Here is a 23377-nt window from a genome sequence, read left to right as displayed (position 1 = left end):
TGTGGATAAATAGTATATCACAGCTACTTTGACCAGTAATAAGTTATGGAATTGTATTCTGGGAAACTCAAACCGCGTGTGTCGAATATTGAAACTTCATAAAATCATAATTAGAAATATCCACAATGTAGGGCAAAGAAAATCATGTTGCCCACTCCTAAAAAATCTAAGTATATTAAGTGTTCCCTCACTATACATATACAAGATGATTATCTCTGTGCACTGTAACCCTGATTTATTAATCGCAAATCATTTTTCAACGTGGTTACATTACCAGAAATCAAAATAATTTTATGCTGCCCACCCACTGTTTAAAACTTTATGCTCGAACTCCACATTACATGGGTATGAAAATTTATTACAAAATGAAAGGAAGAGAATTGCTCAGCATAAATTTAGAAACACTGAAAAAAAACCTTATATGAGAAACTAGTGCAGAATTGTTTCTATTCAGTAGAAGAATTCCTAAATAACAACCTGAAAATTTGAGCAAGAGAGAGCAAGTACTTAGAACTGTTAATTTTTAAAAGTTTGTTACTTTTGAAGAAAAATTATTAATTGCTTAGTTAATTATTCAGTTCTGTATATTATATTACTGATATTATAAGGATAATTGTAAACCAGTTTTTGTGTTTTGACAGGTCTGTGTACATTAAGTCGGTGTCTTGTAATTGTATGTTACAAGACAATAAACTTTTATTCTATTCTCTTTCTTTCTCCCTCCCCCTCTCCCCACCTGTGTGTGTGTGTGTGTGTGTGTGTGTGTGTGTGTGTGAGAGAGAGAGAGAGAGAGAGAGAGAGAGAGAGAGAGAGAGAGAGAGAGAGAGGGGGGGGGGGAGGAGATTGATTAACAATTATGTGTGTGTATTAAAGTGTTCACAATTTACTAACCAGCATATAATAAGTATAACAAAACACAGAAATATGAATTAAAGGTATTTCAGTGCAGGCATCTTTGTCTTATGTTTAAGTGTAAACTCTCACAGTACAATAATAGGCAGTGTTATCTTGTAATCAGTTCCAGGGCATCCTGAAACCAAACTACAATAGTGTTGACATGACAGAAGTTGAACTTGAGAATACTGACCGAGAGGCACGTGATTTCAGTCCAAAGATGCTGAAGGTTAGTAATAATGGATAAGATACTCCATTTCCTCAATCATTCATCATTTCTATAATACGGTACATATAATAAGGGAAAGGCAACCACTCACCTATAGCAGACTGATTTGTGGTGCATAGATACATGTAGCAGAGAAGAGTGTTCACAACATTTGACTGATTACAGTGCTCCCAGAACAAATCCTCTACCTTGTTGCCAACACCTTCATGCTACTGTTTGTAACCTCCCTGTCAACATTCAATACTCTGCTCACTTCCTTCATTGCCTTTCCACATTTCCCCTTTCATTGCCATCAGACTCCTTGTTGGTCACTGTTGTGTGACATTTGCATACATCAACATCCTCCCATCCCCACTACTTTTCCCAGTGTCATCCATGATACCCGTACCAGAGCCTTTATTGACAGATAATATCCTATCCTCGTCCTCCATAAACAGATCTCACATGCCATCTGCTCCTTAACACCAGTAAATCTATTAATGAGCCACTGACCAACACTCCTCTGATCACCCACAATCACCCTGGCCTTGAGAAGCTCAATCACATCCTTCATCAGGGCTTCACCTACCTCTCCTCTTGCCCTGAGATGAGGGGTATCCTATCCAAAATACTGCTTACATAATCTTAGTAGTGTTGTGATGCCCACCCAACATATAGAATATCTTTGTCCATCCCTATTAGAGTCCTACTCCCCATCCTGGACCCTGTGGGTCATTCCCTTGTGGACAATCATGGTGCAAGACTTTCTGATACACCCAACCACAACCACTACCACAGTCCAGTCAAAGCCATTTCCTACCCTATAGAAGGCAGGGCCATGTGTGGAAGTGGCGATGTTATGTATCAGCTATTATGCAGGTACTGTACAGAATTCTATGTGGGCACAACAGGTAAGCAACAGTCTACTCATTTGAATGGCCACTGCCGATCTGTGGCCAACTGCAGATGTGATCATCCAGTTGCTGAATATATGCCGCGCACCACAACTCAAATAACTTTAACAGCTGCTTCACTATGTGTGCCATGTAGATACTCCCTTCCAGCACAATATGAGTTTCTCTGAACTACGCAGGTGGGAATTTTCTTTCCAGCATATCCTGTGTCGTCACAGCCCCAGGCATAAACCTCCGCTAACCTATCTCCCACTTCCAGACGTTACCTTTTCACTTTTCTCTTCTTTCATTGTCCACACCACTCCTTCCCTATCCAAATCAGGTACTATCTTATCACACTGCACTTCTTCTTCCACCTAACATAGCAGGCATTCTCTCTCTCTCTCTCTCTCTCTCTCTCTCTCTCTCTCTCTCTCTCTCTCTCTCTTATCCCCTCCCTCCCTCCAACCCTCTTGCCTTGAACCCTTCTGTCCCCCTCCCTGTCTTCCTCTCCATGTTCAATTTCCTCCCCCCTCCTTCTCCCTGTTCTGTGCTTCATATATCTGTTGAATGCTCTATCCTCTCAGCATTCCTTTTGTTTTGTTTTGCAGCCGCTGGGTCCTCTCTCTTTCTTGCTTCTGCCTTGCACTACCCCCTCCTTGCAGTCTGAATCCTTCCCTTTCGCCTCCCCACATCCATCAGCCCAGGTTATTGCTGTCAATAATTGATAATCAATAATCAGTGTCGCCACAGTGTGCATTTGTGTGTCTGTGTAGTTATGCGTGTGAAATTTTGTGCTTTCTACGTGAAAAGATCCAGAGCTGGAAAGCTAATGCAGACTGTTCTGTCATATATATCTATGTGCCACACATCAGTCTGCTAGAGATGAGTGGTTGCCTTTCCCTTATTTTACATTTTGTTCCACCCAGGAATTTCCATTATTGCTATGCTGTTATTGTAAAATGAGATAGTGATCTTACAGTTTAAATAGAGGAAGAAGCCACTTTGGGAACTCCGTTATAGTTTTTGTATTTCCAATTACCAATCCAGGAATAGCCTCACATAATTAGCAGAATTATTCAAGGTGAATCATGAGTTTTTAAAAGGAGAATAAAGCTTTTGGGAAATGAGATAAATCTAAGAAAAGAGTGGGGTAAACATCTGCTAAGAAATCTGGCTAAAGAAAGAGGGAGACAAGAAGCAGGTATGAAGTCAAATAGTATATCTCATGTCATTTGCTATAGTATGGACAAATGATGATGTGATGCTGATCACTTCTTCAACTATTTATTAAGAATTTCTGTGAAAGTGTCAAGAATTTTGTAAATGACTGAAAATGTGTCAGTCAGTATTTTTTTTCAAATAGATATACAATTTTATATGGAAAATGAATTAAAGCAATATTGCATACTGATTAAATAAGGATGAAGGTGATACAAATGAACTAAATTATAGTGCTTGTAGATTGGTATAAGTATTCTTAATCATGCTTATTGTGCAGGAGCAGAACATATGATTGAAATGTTGAAGGGTTGACAGGCACATAAGCAGGATAAATAAACTTTGCTGAGTTTCCTTACAGTCCCTTTCTTTTAAACTAATACCACACACACACACACACACACACACACACACACACACACGCACACGCACACACACACACACACACACACACATGGAGGGGGGGGGGGCAGAGATAGAGATGGGAGAGAGAGAGAGAGAGAGAGAGAGAGAGAGAGAGAGAGAGAGAGAGAGAGACACGTTTATGTGCCCACTGACTGCTAAACAGCCTCATGTATATAGAGTATAATTGTCGATTGGGGATGTATTCAGGGACCTTGATAGCCAAGGCAGAATTTGGCCAGCATGAAGACATGCATTAGAAACTCTCATCATGTGTGGACGGGCATTATCTTGCTGAAATGTAAGCCCATGATGGCTTGCCATGAAGGGCAACAAAATGAGCTGTGAAATATCATTGACATACCATTGTCCTATAAGGGTGCCATGGATGACAACCAAAAGGGTCATGCTATGATGAGAAATGGCACCCCAAACAGTTACTCCTGATTGGCAGACCATGCAGTGGGCGATAGTCAGGTTGGTATCCCACTGCTTTCTGGGGGATCTCTAGGCATATTTTTGGCCTGGAATCTCATTGACTGGGATAGAACTGTCTTCAGTGATGAGTCCTGTTTCTAAATGAGGCCTGATGACCAGTGATGTCTGGAAGTGCGCCTGACTGATAACTAATGAAGAGTACTGAATAGAATTGGAGAGAAAAGAGCTAATGACACGACTTGGTGGAAATGAGGCATGGTTGCTGGATATGTTCTGGGTCATCAAGACATGGTTATTTTGGTGTTGAAAAGACATGTGAGGAAATAAAAATTCTAAATGGAAAACAAAATTCGACTACCCTAAGCAGGTTCAAGTGAATGTAGGTTACAACACTTGTGCATTAATGAAGAGACTTAAGTAGTATAGACTAGCATGATGCTCTGTATCGAAGTAGTCTTAGTATTCATGAAGTATAACACATTTTATCAGTTGCAAGAAAGTAAGGAATGCATCCTTGTTTTATCATAGGAGAACCTTATGAGAACCCTGAAGATAAGCATACTGTTGTAGATGGAAAAAACTGCACTTAATTGGTGTTGCACAAGTAAAATTCACATATAATGTAAAAGGAAAAATATTCTAGCATGACTGCCCTATCCTGTGACTAACTCAAAGTCTGAACTGAGATTGTCAACAGCAGGGAGTAAGATAGTATAGTGGGCCATCCAGAAGAGAAATTCATGTAGTTGGCAGGCATCAAAAGTTGTGGTTGTGGTACATAACAGGAAGCATCTCAAAAGCAGGCCTCAAACTGCTTATGGAAAGTGGAGCAGATAAGGATTTTGTTGGTGTGCTGGTCCTCTCCAGTTAACTAGTGCAGGCTGGCAGCTGTTCCAATCATAATGTGTTGGAGTACAGGCAGTGAGTATACATAACACACAACTTCTGTGTCAGTCGCGTCAAAATATTGCGCATAAAATGGAAACAATAACTCATTGGAACACCCAGAAGCACACTATAAACCAATCTCTCTGAGTGAGCCTGAGAGGTCACAAATAATATCTTAAACAATGGAAAATACAGGATGAAATAATGACAATTATAATAATATTTTAGTTAATTATTATATAATGCTACATGTGATGCTCAGGAAGAAAAAAATTACAAAGCAGTCAAGATGTTGAAACATTGATAAAGGAACTTGAAACAAAGCAAAGCAGAGCACCTCAATTTGCTCTGATATCACTCCTAGAATAAATAAAGTTCTTGCCATTTTTAGTTTTATTTTTCATTAACAGTTCCCTAGTAAATATGAAAATTACTGCAGAAATGATGATTTCCATATTCTCATTATTCAGACAGTAACATTTGTTTCTCTGATTCTTGTGGTGTGGCTAGTCTTGCTGAGAAATCTGTGTGTTATATAAAATTTCACAATATCATGTGTTTTAAGAATTATGACCCCACTTATAATCGTTTGTTAGTACAGTGATCTATTCTGATGTAAGGTACATAATTTCTAGAATACAGAAATCTGTTCATTATTAACTAATACACAGTAATTTGGAAGCTTTCCAATAGAAAAATGTCATTAATTATATAAAAATGTGATAATGAAAACTGCTAAAACATCACTCTACAAAAGAGGCCCTGGTTAATAATTATTTTAAAAGCACATGAATTAGTGGGAGTTATAAGGCTGTGTGGGTTGATAATATTGTGTTATTAACAAAAATTGTATTGGCATAAACTCTATGAACTAAGACTAGCTTATGAAGTATTGCTATAAATACATTCCATCATAAACTATTTACTGAGGTGATAAAAGACATGTGACAGCAATATACACATATATAGATGGCAGTAGTATCACATACACAAGATATAAAAGGGTGGCACATTGATGGAGCTGTAATTTTTACTCAGGTGATTCATGTGAAAAGGTTTCTCTCATGATTATGGCTGCACAGCAGGAATTCGCAGAATTTGAACGTGGCATAGTAGTTGGAGCTAGATGCATGGGACATTCCATTTCGAAAATTGTTAGGAAATTCAATATTCAGAGTGCCGAGAATGCCAAATTTCAGGCATTACCTCTTACCGAGGACAATGCAGTGGCCGAGGGCCATCACTCGATGAAAGAGAGCAGCCATGTATGCACAGAGTTGTCAGTACTAACAGATAAGCAACACTGGGTGAAATAAACACAGAAATAAATGTGGGATGTATGAAAAATGTATCCAGTGGGACAGTGCAGCAAAATTTGTTGTTAATGGACTATGGCAGCAGACGACAAGCATGCCATGACCAGCAATGTCTCTCCTAGGCTCGTGGTCACATTGGTTGGATCTTAAATGACTGGAAAATTGTGGCCTGGTCAAATGCGTTTCAATTTCAGTTGGTGAGAACCGATGATGGGATTTGAGTGTGGCACAGATACCAAGAAGCTGTGGACCCAAGTTCTCAACAGGGCACTGTGGTGCTTCCATAATGCTCTGAGCTGTGTCTACATGGAATGTACTGGGCCCTCTGGTCCATCTGAACCGATCATCGACTGGAAATGCTTATGCTCAGCTCCTTGGAAACCGTTCACAACCATTCAAGGACTTCATTTTCCCAAACGTACCACCGGGTCACAGTTGTTCGCAATTGGTTTGAAGAATATGCTGGACAATTCGAGCGAATGATTGCTACCCACATTGCCCGGAATGAATCCCATCGAACATTTATGGGACATCATTGAGAGGTCTTTTTGCACACAAGATCCTACACCGGCAACACTTTCGCAATTGTGAATGGCTATAGAGGCAGCATGGCTCAGTACTTGTATTTCTGCAGCGGCTTCCAGTGACTTGTTGAGTCAATGACTTGCTGTGTTACACCATGCAAAAGGAGGTCCCACATGATATTTGGAAGTATCCCATGACTTAAGTCACCTGTTTGTTTATAGTACCACGAAAGAAGGTGAAAGTTGATTTATTGTTATTATTTATTGTGGGGAGTTGTTTTAGAAAGAATTAAAGATAACTCTGTTCAGTATTGTTCAGTATGTAATTTTTGTTTGGCATTTTGTATTGGGAACTGTGTTTGTGACTCATTGAAGTGTGTTCTTCAGTGTTTTCATCTACTGACAGTCATCCACCATTGTGCTTATCATGAGTGTTTTAATTACTTCTAAAATTCTTTACATGAGCAATAAATTTTTAAGATAAATATAGGCTGGGACATTACAAACTCAGTTAGCCTGCTTTGTTCTTACATGTAGGCCTTATTGTCGCGTGCTTTCGATAAAACTGCTGACATGTCTGCGTAACTTTACTCACAGCTTTTTTGGAGGTAGTCCTTTTTGGACAATGTATTTACAATTATTGTGTCACTTATCCTGCAAAAATGAAGATGTGCTGTACACACTTAGAAATGAAAAGAAACTGAGTGCACAACCAGGTCATTTTGCCATCACCCCCCCCCCCCCCTTACACACACACACACACACACACACACACACACACACACACACACACACACTGGGCCCATTTGCCATCCCCCCTGCCTCCCCCCCCTCTCTCTCTCTCTCTCTCTCTCTCTCTCTCTCTCTCTCTCTCTCTCTCCACTTTCTGTGGTTCCCTTAGTAGAGTAGTACAAAAATGATTGTATGATTGTATGGCATTATTCACTTTGTATGACTTGTGTGTCAATGAAGATGAGAAGACAACATGAACTCTCAGTTCGTAGGTGAAGAAAATCTCCTGATGAGTGGTATTTAAAACTAAGTCAATTAACAGATTCCTACTCCATAAATGAAAAAAAACCTACATATTTTCTTATACAATAACATTCAAATAAACTTCCAAATACTTCTCCCTTGAATCACAATATTAATCTTAATTTTTGTAGCTGCAAGAATAATTCAGTATGAGTACACATTGTAACGTCTGCTACTAGAAACAAACTCGTTGTTGCTTCAACTCTTACACTCCATTTATAACACCCCAAACCACTCCTGAGAACCACGTATGCAGCTACCTGGCAATCGTATCATCCTCTTCCTAATGGTTACATTTGGATGCAGTAAGGAGGGGCATGGGGCAGCACACTGCTCACTGTTGTCAGCAAGACCTAGTTCCTCCACATTCTAGGTAGGTGCATTTGATGTTCAGCTACGGATTTACTATAACTCTGTGCACGAAACCTGTTGCTGAATCAGAGAGACAATTTTACTTGTTTGTGTCACAGGTGTTACAGTTTTCGTAACCACTATGCAGTGGTTAAGAAGTAATACGTACATGTTATAGGTGTTTCATTACTTAAAACACACAAGTTATGTAGAGTATGATACACCACAGAGGAGTTACGCAGATTGGTCACAAATTGATATTCATACAGGTATCTAAAGATAATGCAAAACTGTAAACTTTGTCAACCACTGTTTGAATGTGTCACATTGCAGTGCAGTTTCACCATGCAGCTAGCAAAGATAGTAAACAGGGGACATCCTGATACCAGGGCATAAAGTCTTTGCAAATTCCAATCCATATACTCAGATAGTAACTGTGCTTTGCAAACAGGTGTGTGAACAATATACACAGATGTCCGCATTTGACATGTAAATAGGAGTGATGCCACTATTTGGTGATATTGGCAGGAATGGGTGAATCAAGCTGAACACAGCATCAAGAAGGAAGCAGTCAATCTAGAAATGTGACATAAGGTGAGGACTGAGTGTCAGAGATGCACTTTGAACTCAGGACACATGATTATCATCAATTTTGACATGCAGCGGATGCTTCAGTGACCACAAGGGCCATTAATAGGCAGCTCACAGAAAGGAGGCTGAGCTCACGGCACCCCTTTTGCAGATTACCATTGACCACTGTGCACCAGCAAGTCAATTTGCAGTTGTGTTGGGCACATTTGGCCTGGAATATCATTGAATTGAGTAGAATTGTCTTCAGTGATGAGTCATGCTTTGAACCGAGCCCCAGTGACTAGCAAAGACGTGTCTGGAGGCACACTGGACAGCAGTGGGATCCCAACCTTACTGTCACCCACCATATGGCCCGACAGCCAGGAGTTGTCATCTGTGACACTCTAATAGTTCAGAAGAACATCGATGACATACTAAGCCCATATTGTTACCATTCATGGCAAGCCATCCTGGGCTTCCATTTCAGCAAGATAATGCCTGCCTGCACACAGTGAGAGTTTCAACTGCTTGTCTTCATGCATGCTAAACTCTACCGTGGCCAGCAGTGTCACCAAATCTATATCCAATTGAGAACATTTGGAGCATTATGGGTAGGGTCCTCCATCCAGCTCAGAACTTCGATGATGTAAAGAACCACTTGGATATAACTTCACCTGATATCCCTCAGGAGGTTATCTAACAACTTTAGCAATCAGTGCCGAATGGAATATCTGCTTGTATATGGGCCAGAGGTGATCCAACACATTATTAACTTGCTCAATTTGTGAAGCTCTTTCTCTTGAATAAATCATCCAATTTTTCTGAACTCATTATCAGTCATATGTCTGCACAGTTACATCACATCTATCAGTTTCTGTCCCATTGAGATAATAGCCTCTGCTGGCAGATGACAGACATGAAGTCTTTTTCAGGACTCTCTGCAAACCATCCTGCTGCCTTTACACAGAGTAAGGCCATTTGTGTTTCCATGACTGTTTTTTAATCCTCAGTTGCCGATTGTTTCGTCATTATGTAGTATTTTATGTTTTTAAAGTACTATCAGCTGTAAATTTATGTGTGATGTGATGTGATGGAAACTGTTCAGATATACTATGTAAAATGCTACCTGTTTTAGATGACAAATCAGTGTGTTTAGCAAATACAGCAGTAAATAAATCAATAAATAAAATATTTTCCTCAATTAGCAGATACTGTTGCCTAAAAACAGTTCATACACCTACCTCAGTAACTGAATAAGCTGTGACAAAGAAACCTGTAAAACAGCTGTTATTTATTTTGTTCTGTGTAGAGCTGTGTGTGTGTGTGTGTGTGTGTGTGGAAATTGAGTGAGATGATAATTCCCTTCTTTCCAGCTCCGTGAGAACATTATAAATCGAAAGAAAGGAAGTGAGGTGCTTAGTGTGAAGTACCATTATGATGACATGGTGAGTATATTTGAACTTTAATTCATAATCTTAATTCGAGTACATAACATATGTTTATATTATTGGAACTGTAAAACTTAACACTGTCTTTCATGCTGCATGAAGCAGCATGATGAATAATGATTTTGTAAATATAGTATTGTAATGTGTACAGTAGACAGTGGACTAGTATTTAAGTGGTACAAATATTTTATACACTGAACACTATTATTTACTACCAGAAATAAAATTAAATAATATTGTATTATTGAGGACATTTTTCAAATGTAGAACAAAGGCTGGTTCAGTTTTGTTTTTCAGATATTCCCTTGCAGAACAAAAGCAGCACTCAACATAGTAATCTTTTATGATGATTTGAATTTATCCTTATTTTTGTGCATGTGAGTCATGTGTTACACAGTCTGATGCTAGGATGAAGTATGCCTTTTTAGAATAGTCCTGTATTCGTCTACTGAACATGTGCTTAATTTGTATTTCTGGTATAATACAAAGTATCTATGCATAGATTCATTATTGGAGATACAAGAATGGCTACTGTTCAGTTTTTATTTTATAATAATTATATTTTAAATGATTAATGGAAAATCTCATATAAGATGTGAAACAAATACTAACAAAGAGATAGAGGGGCTGGCCAGTACTTACCTCAGCTCAGTACATGTGCTTAATTTGTATTTCTGGTATAATACAAAGTATCTATGCATAGATTCATTATTGGAGATACAAGAATGGCTACTGTTCAGTTTTTATTTTATAATAATTATATTTTAAATGATTAATGGAAAATCTCATATAAGATGTGAAACAAATACTAACAAAGAGATAGAGGGGCTGGCCAGTACTTACCTCAGCTCAGTACAGTCTTAAGTTAGTAATAGTATCCCTTTACAGGTCACCTAAGGGTATCATCAATGTATTTCTAGAAAAATTGGACATGCTGTTAGATGTACTAAGAGGGACCAGATGGTTGCATTATGACATAGTAATTGGTGGAGATCTGAATGCAGATTTTGATATAACAACACATAAACGTACTGTGACTGAGTTGAAAAACCTTTTAAGACAGTGCAATTTGCACTCAATCGATAACAGGCCCACAAGAGATAAAGCATGTCTTGACAATATTTTTGTCAACTTTAAAACTACAGAAGAATCATGTGCTGTTACAGCGTTTCCATTTTCAGATCATGACTCTGTATCTTTAAACTATACAAGTAGGTTCTGTATTGATAATAGTAATATTACTAAGCCTGTCCCAAAAGTTATAATCACCAGGCCTGTCACAGATGACAAAATTGTTCAGCTCTGTAAGTCCCTTGCTGAGAGAGACTGGTTCAACCAATGTCATGGTGACACAAGTTATAGTCTTAGTGCTAATTTGTCAGGGAAACTATTATTTGAGAGATTTTTTAAAACATTTCTGACACAATTTAATGACAATATCCCCATAAAGAAATGCAAATTAACTGACAAAGGCTTTACAAACAGGGCTACAAACAGACAAAATTCATGGTTCACTAAACAATTATCAAGTATGAAAAACCAAGTTATGGTGTTGCACAATATATGTAGCAATCAGAAAACAGAACATGCCAGATTAGCCTATATAAAATGCAGGAATGAGTATAAAAAAGCCATCGTGGAAGCCAAAAAAGCACATAATTTCAATACCATTGATAATTCTACAAATAAGTGCAAAGCTGCATGGAAATTAATAAATGGTGTTGCTAAAGATGTAAGAAGCAAAAAAATTAATATAAGTCCCCAAAAATTCAATGATTTCTTTATTAAATCTGTTGAAAATGTAGGAAATACTATAATCAAACCTGATATCAATTCATCAGAGTTACTTTCTAAAAATGTTTGCAGAACACCGACAGACACAGGTACGTTTATGTTCTCCGAGGTCTCACCTAGTCATGTCCTAAGCATTGTAAAATGGATGAAATCTTCAGACAGTGTAGATATATATGACATATCCTGTAATTTACTAAAGAAAGTAATAGACTATATTGTGTACCCCTTAACATTCTGTATAAATAAATGCATATCTGAAGGATATTTTCCCGAAGAACTCAAAGTGGCTAGGGTAATTCCAATATATAAAAAGGGAGATATGGACTCACCTTGCAGTTACAGACCAATCTCCATAGTCCCAGCTTTTTCTAAAATACTGGAATGTGTAATTTACCAACAGCTATCTGTCTATTTTGAAAAATTAGGAATAATTAGTGAATCTCAGTATGGTTTTAGGAAAAAGTTGTCTACTGTGGATGCTATAGACTTTGTAGTCAAATACTTACATCAAGTGTTTGAGGATAAGGGCTATGCTCAACTCACATTTTGTGATCTAAGCAAAGCTTTTGACTGTGTAAAGCATAAGCCACTCCTAGAAAAACTGGAATTCTATGGCATTAGACATAACAGCCTTAAATTAATAAAATCATATCTTCAGAATCGTAAGCAAGTTGTTTGTGTAGGGAGAGAAATGTCGAGTATAGAGCAAGTCAAGGTAGGTGTTCCGCAGGGATCTGTGCTGGGCCCCTTTTTGTTCCTGATAATGATAAATGATCTGCCGTCATTTATCAAGTCCACCACTGTGTTGTATGAAGATGATACAACATTTCTTCATGCTAGTGAGGATTTCAATAGCCTTAAAACTTGTGCAGCAAAGACAATTGACCAAGCATCCTATTGGTTCAAGGCAAATGGATTCCTGCTGAATGAAAACAAAACACAGCAGATGGTCTGTAGTCTTAGAGACAAGCTTCTGTCAGACGATCCAAGTTATTTCAAATTTTTGGGGGTATACATTGATGATAAATTATCTTGGGGTCAACATGTACAATATATTAGTGGTAAATTGTCTAGAGTTATTTACCTGTTAAGGCGACTTATGGATTGTGTTCCTGAAAAATATGTTAGAACATCCTATTTTTCATTCTTTCAGAGTATAATAACATATGGAATTATTTTGTGGGGGAACTCTAGCTGTGTACATGACATATTAATACTGCAAAAAAAAAGCTATTAGGATAATTACTGGTTCTGCATATAAGGCACACTGTAAACCATTGTTCTGTGAACAGAAAATCATGACTGTTATAAACTTGTACATATACTATGTTCTAATTTATACAAAGAAGAAATTACCAGAAACAAAAACCAGAGAAAATGTACACAGCCACAATACAAGAAGGAATAGGTGCCTCTATATTCCTTACCACAGGTTGTCAAAGTCACTCAACAGCTACGAAATCATGGGGTACAAATTATTTAATAAACTTCCTCAATCTGTTCAAGAATTACCTGAACAATTATTCAAACAAACAATTCATGACTGGCTAGTCCTCCACCCATTCTATGACATAAGAGAATTTATCAACTGTAATATAATACTATAATGTTAACAAGAAACCTGTTGTTTCTTTCAAACTATTAATTGTATTTTAGTATGTATATGACGTTGTCTATTGCTGTAATGGCCGAATGACAATAAAATTATTATTATTATTATTATTATTATTATTATTATTATTAGATACACATAAAACAGAACTGAAAATTTACATTCCTAGCTTTCGGAACTTTGTTCCTTCATCAGGGAGGAGAGAGGGGAAAAAAAGGGAAGAAGGGAAAGTGGATTCAGTTACTCACAACCCAGGTTATGAAGCAACAGGGAAAGGTAAACAGGGAGGGTAGCAAGGATGGAGGATTGGTTGTCAGAGGGAAGCCAAAGATATTCTACTGTAAGTACTGTGACTTGAGAAAGTCATATCCCTGAAATGAGATCATCCCTTGACAAAATTCTCCCCACACCACCCAGAGTTGCCTTTCATTGCCCCCCTAACCTCCGTAACATCCTTGTTAAACCCTACAATATTACCAGACTACCTTCTCTACCCAGCGGTTCCTACCCCTGTAACCGACCCCGCTGCAAAACCTGCCCCATGCATCCCCCCACAACCACCTACTCCAGCCCCGCTACTGGTAAAACATACACAATTCAAGGCAGGGCTACGTGTGAAACTACACATGTCATTTATCAACTGACATGCCTGCACTGCACAGCCTTTTACATCGGCATGACAACAACTAAACTGGCTGAGCACATGAACGGACACAGACGAACTGTCCGCCTAGGAGATGCCCAATACCCAGTAGTGGAGCATGCCCTCCAGCATAATTCTAGGGACCTAGGAACCTGCTACACCGTATGTGCCATTTGGCTTCTCCCACCCAACACCAGTCCCTCTGAACTGCGGAGATGGAAACTTGCACTCCAACACATCCTTTCATCCCGCCATCCCCCTGGACTGAACCTTCGTTAAACAACCTCACTCCCACTCACTCTTCAGTCATCTCCTCTTTCCCTTTCCTCTATAGCCATTCAAGCATCTTTTCATCCTACATAGTTGTGTTTATCTTTATACTATATACCTCTTTACTTCTGTATGCATCCTCTTTGGTTTGAAGCTGGCACAGTACTTACAGTAGAATATCTTTGGCTTCCCTCTGACAACCATGCCTCCATCCTTGCTACCCTCCCTGTTTACCTTTCCCTGTTGCTTCATAACCTGGGTTGTGAGTAACTGAATCCACTTTCCCTTCTTCCCTTTTTTTCCCCTTTCTCCTCCCTGATGAAGGAACAACGTTCCGAAAGCTAGGAATGTAAATTTTCAGTTCTGTTTTATGTGTATCTATCGGCTGTACTGAGCTGAGGTAAGTACTGGCCAGCCCCTCTAATAATTATATTTTCTTATACATACATTCGAGTCGAGGGGCATGAAAGGGAAGCAGTGGTTGGGAAAGGAGTGAGACAGGGTTGTAGCCTCTCCCCGATGTTATTCAATCTGTATATTGAGCAAGCAGTAAAGGAAACAAAAGAAAAATTCGGAGTAGGTATTAAAATTCATGGAGAAGAAGTAAAAACTTTGAGGTTTGCCGATGACATTGTAATTCTGTCAGAGACAGCAAAGGACTTGGAAGAGCAGTTGAACGGAATGGACAGTGTCTTGAAAGGAGGATATAAGATGAACATCAACAAAAGCAAAACGAGGATAATGGAATGTAGTCAAATTAAATCGGGTGATGCAGAGGGGATTAGATTAGGAAATGAGACACTTAAAGTAGTAAAGGACTTCTGCTATTTGGGGAGCAGAATAGCTGATGATGGTCGAAGTAGAGAGGATATAAAATGTAGACTGGCAATGGCAAGGAAATCGTTTCTGAAGAAGAGAAATTTGTTAACATCGAGTATAGATTTAAGTGCCAGGAAGTCGTTTCTGAAAGTATTTGTATTGAGTGTAGCCATGTATGGAAGTGAAACATGGACGATAACCAGTTTGGACAAGAAGAGAATAGAAGCTTTCGAAATGTGGTGCTACAGAAGAATGCTGAAGATAAGGTGGGTAGATCACATAACTAATGAGGAGGTATTGAATAGGATTGGGGAGAAGAGAAGTTTGTGGCACAACTTGACTAGAAGAAGGGATCGGTTGGTAGGACATGTTTTGAGGCATCAAGGGACCACAAATTTAGCATTGGAGGGCAGCATGGAGGGTACAAATCGTAGAGGGAGACCAAGAGATCAATACACTAAGCAGATTCAGAAGGATGTAGGTTGCAGTAGGTACTGGGAGATGAAGAAGCTTGCACAGGATAGAGTAGCATGGAGAGCTGCATCAAACCAGTCTCAGGACTGAAGACCACAACAACAAACAATACATACATTCATGGAAGTGGTAGAATTTTATTTCCTGTAAATAGTTGAGCGCATGATGGTCTTCTATGTACTTACAACATAAGTCTGATTATCTTTTTCTGCAGTCTGAAAGATATCTGGCTTGTTACTCTGTCTCTCAAAAATACTACTCCATATTTTTATGTTGAGTGGACATAGACAAGCACATAGCCTCGAGATTATTGTAGTTCATGCTGGACATTAGTGTTCTTATAATAAAACATATCCTGCTCAATTTTCTATTTATATAATCTGTATTTGTATTCCATTTTGTGTTATGCTGTATTCATACGCCAAGAAATTTTGTATTTTTAGTTTTGGTCATTGATTGTCCATTTAGTTCAGTATGGGGATTAACTGGTGTTCTATTTTGTTTGGTAAATATGTCCATTGCAATATTTTTTTCCAGTTTTATAAATAAGTTATTCACCACAAATGAGTCTACTACATTCCCCATAACTGCCTTTAACGTTTTCTTTCAATATTTTCTTATTTCCAGTTATCAGGATTTTAGTGTTATCTGCAAATTGGCGTATTTTACCATTACTGTTGTTTAAGTTGTTTGCTTCAAGTGAATACAGGATTTACCCTTGAGGCACACAGCATTTCATTGCTAATAGATCAGATTTTTGTACATTAGCTGTTTCATTTTCTTCGTGTGTTATTTCTATGAATTTTCTTCATGTGTTATCACTATGAACTGTTTTCTCTGATTAAGGTAGGACTTAATCTAGTCAAGTGCTGATTCTGTAATACCTACATTCTCTATCTACCTACATACCTTATCATAGCTGAAGATATCAAAGTTTAGAAATACACTCAAAACATGATGTTGCCTATCTGTCACTTGCAGATGTAGAAGCAAGAAAATATAGCTGTTTGAAGTGAGTGACTTCTTGTAAATTCATTGTTGGTGTTCTGTTAACATTGTCCCACTGTAACAACAATCAAGCCCAAATTTCAAATGAGGTTCATCAACGAAGTAAAACAATGAACACTGAAAGCACCTTTGTTCTGACTCCAACATATGAACACAACGTAAGTGCCTCCTCAAAGAAAAGTATTATTGTTTATACAAGCATTGATGCTTGTGAATATGCAAACAGTACAAACATAAGAAATATCGAGAACCTTCCACAAATGCTAAATACTAAGTAACGTGTTGGTGATCAAATTTGAGCTGACAGTTCACAGCACACTAGTCACCAGCACAGCCACAACTCCACATTGCATGCAGCACACCACACATCATTGCTGCCTCTCCTGGACGAATAGTGACCTGCAGTTTCAGAAGCCAATTACAGCATCCCAGATCCAGATCTTGTCAATCGCACTCTGTAAAGCAGCACTGGAGGTTCTTCACATTTGGGTCACATTGTCACATCCTCCTCATTATGATGAACACTGAAGGTAGCTGCTCCTGCCAAAGCTTCATGATCAGTGAGAAAGCTTTGTTTCCTTGGATGCAAAGCTCCCATCATTGATCTGCACCTCAGGACTGCAGCTGGTCATGACTCGTGGGACATGGATTACTTCTCTGCATTCTGTTCATGAAGGATCATAATCATTAACTTTGTATGTGATCCCTGACAAGCAGCGAAGGATACTTTATTTTATTAATTTTTCCGATACTCCCACTTTCCACACAGGTGTAAAAATGCATACCAAGTCTCCTAGGCTGTATCTCAATGCCCAGTGCTTGATGTTATAATGCTGACAGTCCTTTTCCCATGTGTCCAGGGACCATGAGAGAGTATGCTGTCATGCTTTTTGAGTCCTGGTGATGGCATGTTTGACATAGTCATTCTGTGTGTTATGTCACAATGTGAAATTACTTCAGGTACTACTTTTGACTGGAAAACTTTTCCACAATCAGAGATCATCACACGGACTGCTCCATGGTCCAAAAGGAAACTTGCAATTTTCTGAATTTGGCAGTTGGTCCAGTTCTGGTGATGGCATAGCAGGTGTGGTGATTAGTGCAGACTGTTATGCATTAATTCCTGTCCATCAATTTCAGAAAGTGCAAAGTCTCCCCAAGATGTTAGTTCTGGTCCAGTGGAATGGTGCTGCTGTAGGCAGAATAGGTATCAGATGCTCTAGAGGTAATTGTGACATGTGCTTCCTCCACTAACATTCTTTGCAGTCATTCACATAGTTTCTAATGGAGCAGCAGATATCTTGATACTTGCATCCAATTCTGTGTAGCATCTTTGTGAATCCCACGCAAGACCAGATGTTGATGTGTCATGAAAATGCTTCAGGACAGTTCGCCGTAGATGATCTGGTATGAGGGGCAGCCATTTCTGTCCCATTGGATTAGATCATAGTTCTTCCTATAACGTGTTTTTCACAGGTGCTGAATCTTCCCTACGTGCAGCAGTGATGTTATTCAATACATCAATGACTGAGATTTGATCCTCACTACTATGTTCCACCAAAGGATTACTTGAAAGGCAGTTAGTGTCCTTACGTCTGCACTCAGTTTTATATACCATTGTGCCATCTTCCTCCTGAAGCCTTACTGCCCATCTTGCCAGTCGAACTGATGGATCCATCAGGCTAGTCATCCACCCTCGAGAATGGTGATTCTTCACAGCGATCAATGATTTGCCAAATAAATATGGCTGGAATGTGTTGATGACTCAAACACCTACCAGGCAGTCTTTCTTGCTTGTAAAGTAGTTCATCTCCGACTTGCAGAGTACTCTAGAAACATAAGCTATAACCTTTTCAGTATTTTTGTAGTTGGCATCAGATCTGCACCCATCCCATAAATTGTAATAGCAGTGTGAAATTCTGTCCCTCATATCATACAGTTCAAGGACTGGAGAAGATGTTTGTGCTTCCTTAAAGACAAGAGAAGATCTTTCTTGTGCCTCGTTCCAGGAAAATTTGGTGTCTTCCTGCAGTAGTTCTTGCAATGGACATGTCTGGGTAAATATTCATGAATAAAAAATAGTAAGAGCATATGCCAATAAATCTTCTCATGTCTCAAAAGTATCAAGGAGTCAGAAAATTTGTAACTACTGTTACTTTATCTTGATTGGAATGGACTCCATTGCCATTGATTAGTTACCCCTGGATTTTTATTTCTTGAGTGTTGAAGAGACACACTTTCTGATTCATGTAGATACCTGCCGTATGAACATACATCAATGTGGTTGTCATGTGGTTTATGTTTTCTTCAGACGTTGTGATGAAGCAAGGTGGGATATTTTTACTTCCTCTCATTTTGCCATCTGCCTCCTTAAATTTGTTTTTTCCCTTTTAACTAAGTAATATTAACATCCGTCAGTATAATTTGCATACTCATAAAGGATAAAGGTTGGCCCTCAGTTTTAAAGAATATAACACCAGATGGACAGTGTCTTGAAAGGAGGATATAAGATGAACATCAACAAAAGCAAAACGAGGATAATGGAATGTAGTCGAATTAAGTCGGGTGATGCTGAGGGAATTAGATTAGGAAATGAGACACTTAAAGTAGTAAAGGAGTTTTGCTATTTGGGGAGCAAAATAACTGATGATGGTCGAAGTAGAGAGGATATAAAATGTATACTGGCAATGGCAAGGAAAGCATTTCTGAAGAAGAGAAATTTGTTAACATCGAGTATAGATTTAAGTGTCAGGAAGTCATTTCTGAAAGTATTTGCATGGAGTGTAGCCATGTATGGAAGTGAAACATGGACAATAAATAGTTTGGACAAGAAGAGAATAGAAGCTTTCGAAATGTGGTGCTACAGAAGAATGCTGAAGATTAGATGGGTAGATCACATAACTAATGAGGAAGTATTGAATAGGATTGGGGAGAAGAGAAGTTTGTGGCACAACTTGACCAGAAGAAGGGATCAGTTGGTAGGACATGTTCTGAGGCATCAAAGGATCACCAATTTAGTATTGGAGGGCAGTGTGGAGGGTAAAAATCGTAGAGGGAGACCAAGAGATGAATACGCTAAGCAGATTCAGAAGGATGTAGGTTGCAGTAGGTTCTGGGAGATGAAGAAGCTTGCACAGGATAGAGTAGCATGTAGAGCTGCATCAAACCAGTCTCAGGACTGAAGACCACAACAACAACAACACCAGATCTAATTTTGTGCTTAGTTTTATGTATGTAATTGATGTGCTAATTTATTTTGACTATTACTAGTTTGTATTTTTCATTATAGGGTGAAATAAGTAATTGTTTTTTAACTTAAATTCTATTGTTAACATATAAACAAATATAAATTCTGTACTAATTATAAACATTTGGGAGACCAAACAATATCATTCTTAAAGAATCTATTTGGCTCTATTCGAAAACATGTTAGCAAAGCCAGCTCTTAATTAATTCCAAAGTAATTAACAGTTTTGTCCAAAGTATTGTTTGCATACTTATATTTGTTAAGTTCTTGATTTAAACAAATAATTTGGCCTAACTCTTGCTTCAGAAGAAACTGTTAAAAAGAACCAGTTTTTCGATATATTCAGTTAATTTGATGAGTTAAGCTTTAATTGTAATTTCTGTAAATTAAACTTTGAAAATGTGTAGTTTCAGCACCTATTATTGTGAGGATATATAAGGTCATGGTTTTTGGTCTCGAGCCAGTCAGTCCACGGCCGAGTTTCAGACAAGGAACCTGTGTTTGTTAGAATGATGACAATGCATCAACTAAACAGTGAAATAAGTGTTACACCAATAGGCTGTGTGTTAAAGCAATGGCAGTGTCTGTTCAATTTATTTGAAACACTGTGAACTGTGTGGTTAGGCTTTTACTGCTTGTAGATGTTCAACAGTAAACTATTGTAGCAATATGTGGATGTTCACCTGCTATCTATTAATAAGGTTTATGGGAAGTTAGAACAATAGTGTACTGGCCATATTAAATGTGTATATGGGGGTTTGTGAAAAGTGAAAGTAAACTGCTGTGAAATGTAACTGTGCCTCTGTCAGCTACATCATTTACAGTAGACTGTAGTTGCACTTACACCCCCAAATTTTTCAGCCAGTACATCAACACCGAGGACAATCAATGAAGAAATAAAGCAGTGTGCCAGACAGAGACTCGAACTCGGGACCTTTGCCTTTCGCGGGCAAGTGCTCTACCAACCGAGCTACCCAAACACGACTCACGACCCATCCACACAGCTTTAGTTCTGCCAGTACTGCATCTCCTACCTTCCAAACTTCACAGAAGCTCTTCTGCGAAACAAGCAGAACTAGCACTCCTGGAAGAAAGGATATTGCAGAGATATGGCTTAACCACAGCCTGGGGGATGTTTCCAGAATGAGATTTTCACTCTGCAGTGGAGTGTGCACTGATATGAAACTTCCTGATGGATTAAAACTGTGTGCCAGACTGAGACTCGAACTCAGGACCTTTGCCTTTTGCATGCAAGTGCTCTACCATGTCTCTGCAGTATCCTTTCTTCCAGGAGTGCTAGTTCTGCTTGTTTCGCAGAAGAGCTTCTGTGAAGTTTGGAAGGTTGGAGACAAGGTACTGGCAAAATTGAAGCTGTGAGGACGGGTCGTGAGTCGTGCTTGGGTAGCTCAGTTGGTAGAGCACTTGCCCGCGAAAGGCAAAGGTCCCGAGTTCGAGTCTCTGTCCGGCACACAGTTTTAATCTGTCAGGAAGTTTCATATCAGTGCTCACTCCATTCCAGAGTGAAAATCTCATTCAAGAAATAAAGCAGGTGACCGTCATCACATCTTTGAAAAAATTTGCAATGTCATCCATTTACATAGGTGTCAGGTTGTACATTGTATGCTCAAAGATGGCTGGAGCATTACCTAGTCCAAACAGCACAACTTTGACTCTTAGAGGCCATCAGGTATTAAGAAAGCAGTCTTTCCCCAGTCAGCTATGCCAATCTTGATTTGCCAGTAACCCACACCATGTCCATGGTTGAGAAATACTTTGATCCTTTTAGCCTGTCAAGGGTGAAGAATGCCACAAATCAGAAGAATTCATCCAGTGCTGCCAGCACACCAAGGGAGTGTAACAGAAAGACTCTGATGAAAGAGGTATGAAAGACTCTCAAATGTGGTCCCAATGGCTGTTATGGAAGACCATCATGACGCCACCTCTCTCATACTCTAGGTAATGAGAGATGAGATACAGCAGTTTATGGCAACCAGATATGTCATAATGAATGTACAAAAGATAGCAGCCATAAATGTCAACCTTGTATACCTGGAGCTAACAGAGAATTTTGCAGAAGAGGTGCATCAATATTTAGCAGCAATTTCATTACCAGTCAGGCATGCTATGAAGGCTGGACTTGATTAACTAGGACTTCTGCCAATGGAATCAAACAACAACCCAGTATCTCACCAACCCAGGTACAACCACCTCATACACCAAGAATAATAACCCACGAAAGAACAGACATTTGGAAGGCAGAGGACAGTACTGCAGCATGGCTGCCCTGTAAACATCACACACCACTGCAGAGAAAGATGATGAGTGGTCTATTACTATTACACCACAAGACATCTACCCTCACAACAGTCCTGTTCACACCAGTCAACTGCAGATGATATAGTTGACAAGTGGGATGAAGCACTTCACTATACATTGGACAAGGTCACTCCTCAACGAGCCATAGCCATTCCATACCGCTGTACAGAAGTACCAGCTACTCACCCAGCCACCAAATTAAGGAAAAGTAAGTGAGTCAACCGTCTGTAAAAATAAGTCCACCACAGATGAAATTTCTCATGGACAGCATTTTCAAATATATCTGTACATCTCATCAATGTTATCATTGATGGCCTACCTGTCCGGGTACTGGTCGAGTCAGAGCTTTCTTTTTCTGTAATGCTGAATGATCATTGACACGAGAAAAACAAGACTATGTTCCATGATAAGAAGTGACTGTGATGAAGGTCACAAATGGAAAATATATCCAGTCAGTAAGAAGAAGTATTGCAAGAATAATTATGACAGAACACATCCTTTTGCATTTATCATTTTAACAGAATGTAGTTTTCATTTTATTCTCAGATGGGACTTCCTACAGGCTTCACAAACATGGACTGTGGAAGAGCTCCAGACGGATGGAGCTATTCCAACAAGCACACATAATGAAGATTGGTCTACATAGTTGTTTGCCGTTGAAAATGTAATTATCCTACCACTATCAACAAGTTGAGTTCCATTTATCAATCTAGATGGTCAGTTAACTGTAAAGCTTTTGCTGAAAATAAAAACCTATTCAGGCATACAGTAGAAATCTACATACCACCAGCAATCATAAGCTGATGGTCAAGGAGTACTTTGGATTACTAAGTGCCATGACCAGCCATAACTCATACCTGAAGGCATGTGTGTGCAAACAGCCAAATCAGTCAAAAATGGGAAGCTCAGAGCCATCAATGAAGAATTGTGTTCGACTAAAACTGCAGACAAGGCAGGGAAGGAAGCTACTATAAAACAGTCACTGGTATCTGGCCTGACCATCTGG

At 38.9% G+C, this 23377-nt stretch overlaps 1 protein-coding gene across 2 annotated transcripts in view; it reads left to right on the top strand.

Moving 5' to 3' along the window:
* The window catches only part of LOC126483961 (voltage-dependent calcium channel subunit alpha-2/delta-3), an 832874-nt gene that overhangs the window by 503434 nt on the left and 306063 nt on the right, over window positions 1–23377 (top strand). For both annotated transcript variants that reach the window (XM_050107259.1, XM_050107258.1), the window contains exons 14-15: window positions 1019–1123; window positions 10114–10185. In XM_050107259.1, coding sequence (XP_049963216.1) covers window positions 1019–1123; window positions 10114–10185 — 177 coding nt within the window. The remainder of the gene's footprint in view (window positions 1–1018; window positions 1124–10113; window positions 10186–23377) is intronic.

The sequence above is a fragment of the Schistocerca serialis genome, chromosome 6 (assembly GCF_023864345.2).
Source record: "Schistocerca serialis cubense isolate TAMUIC-IGC-003099 chromosome 6, iqSchSeri2.2, whole genome shotgun sequence".
NCBI lineage: Eukaryota > Metazoa > Arthropoda > Insecta > Orthoptera > Acrididae > Schistocerca > Schistocerca serialis.
Note: the sequence above shows the minus strand (reverse complement) of the source record. Positions and strands in the feature narration are given on the sequence as shown.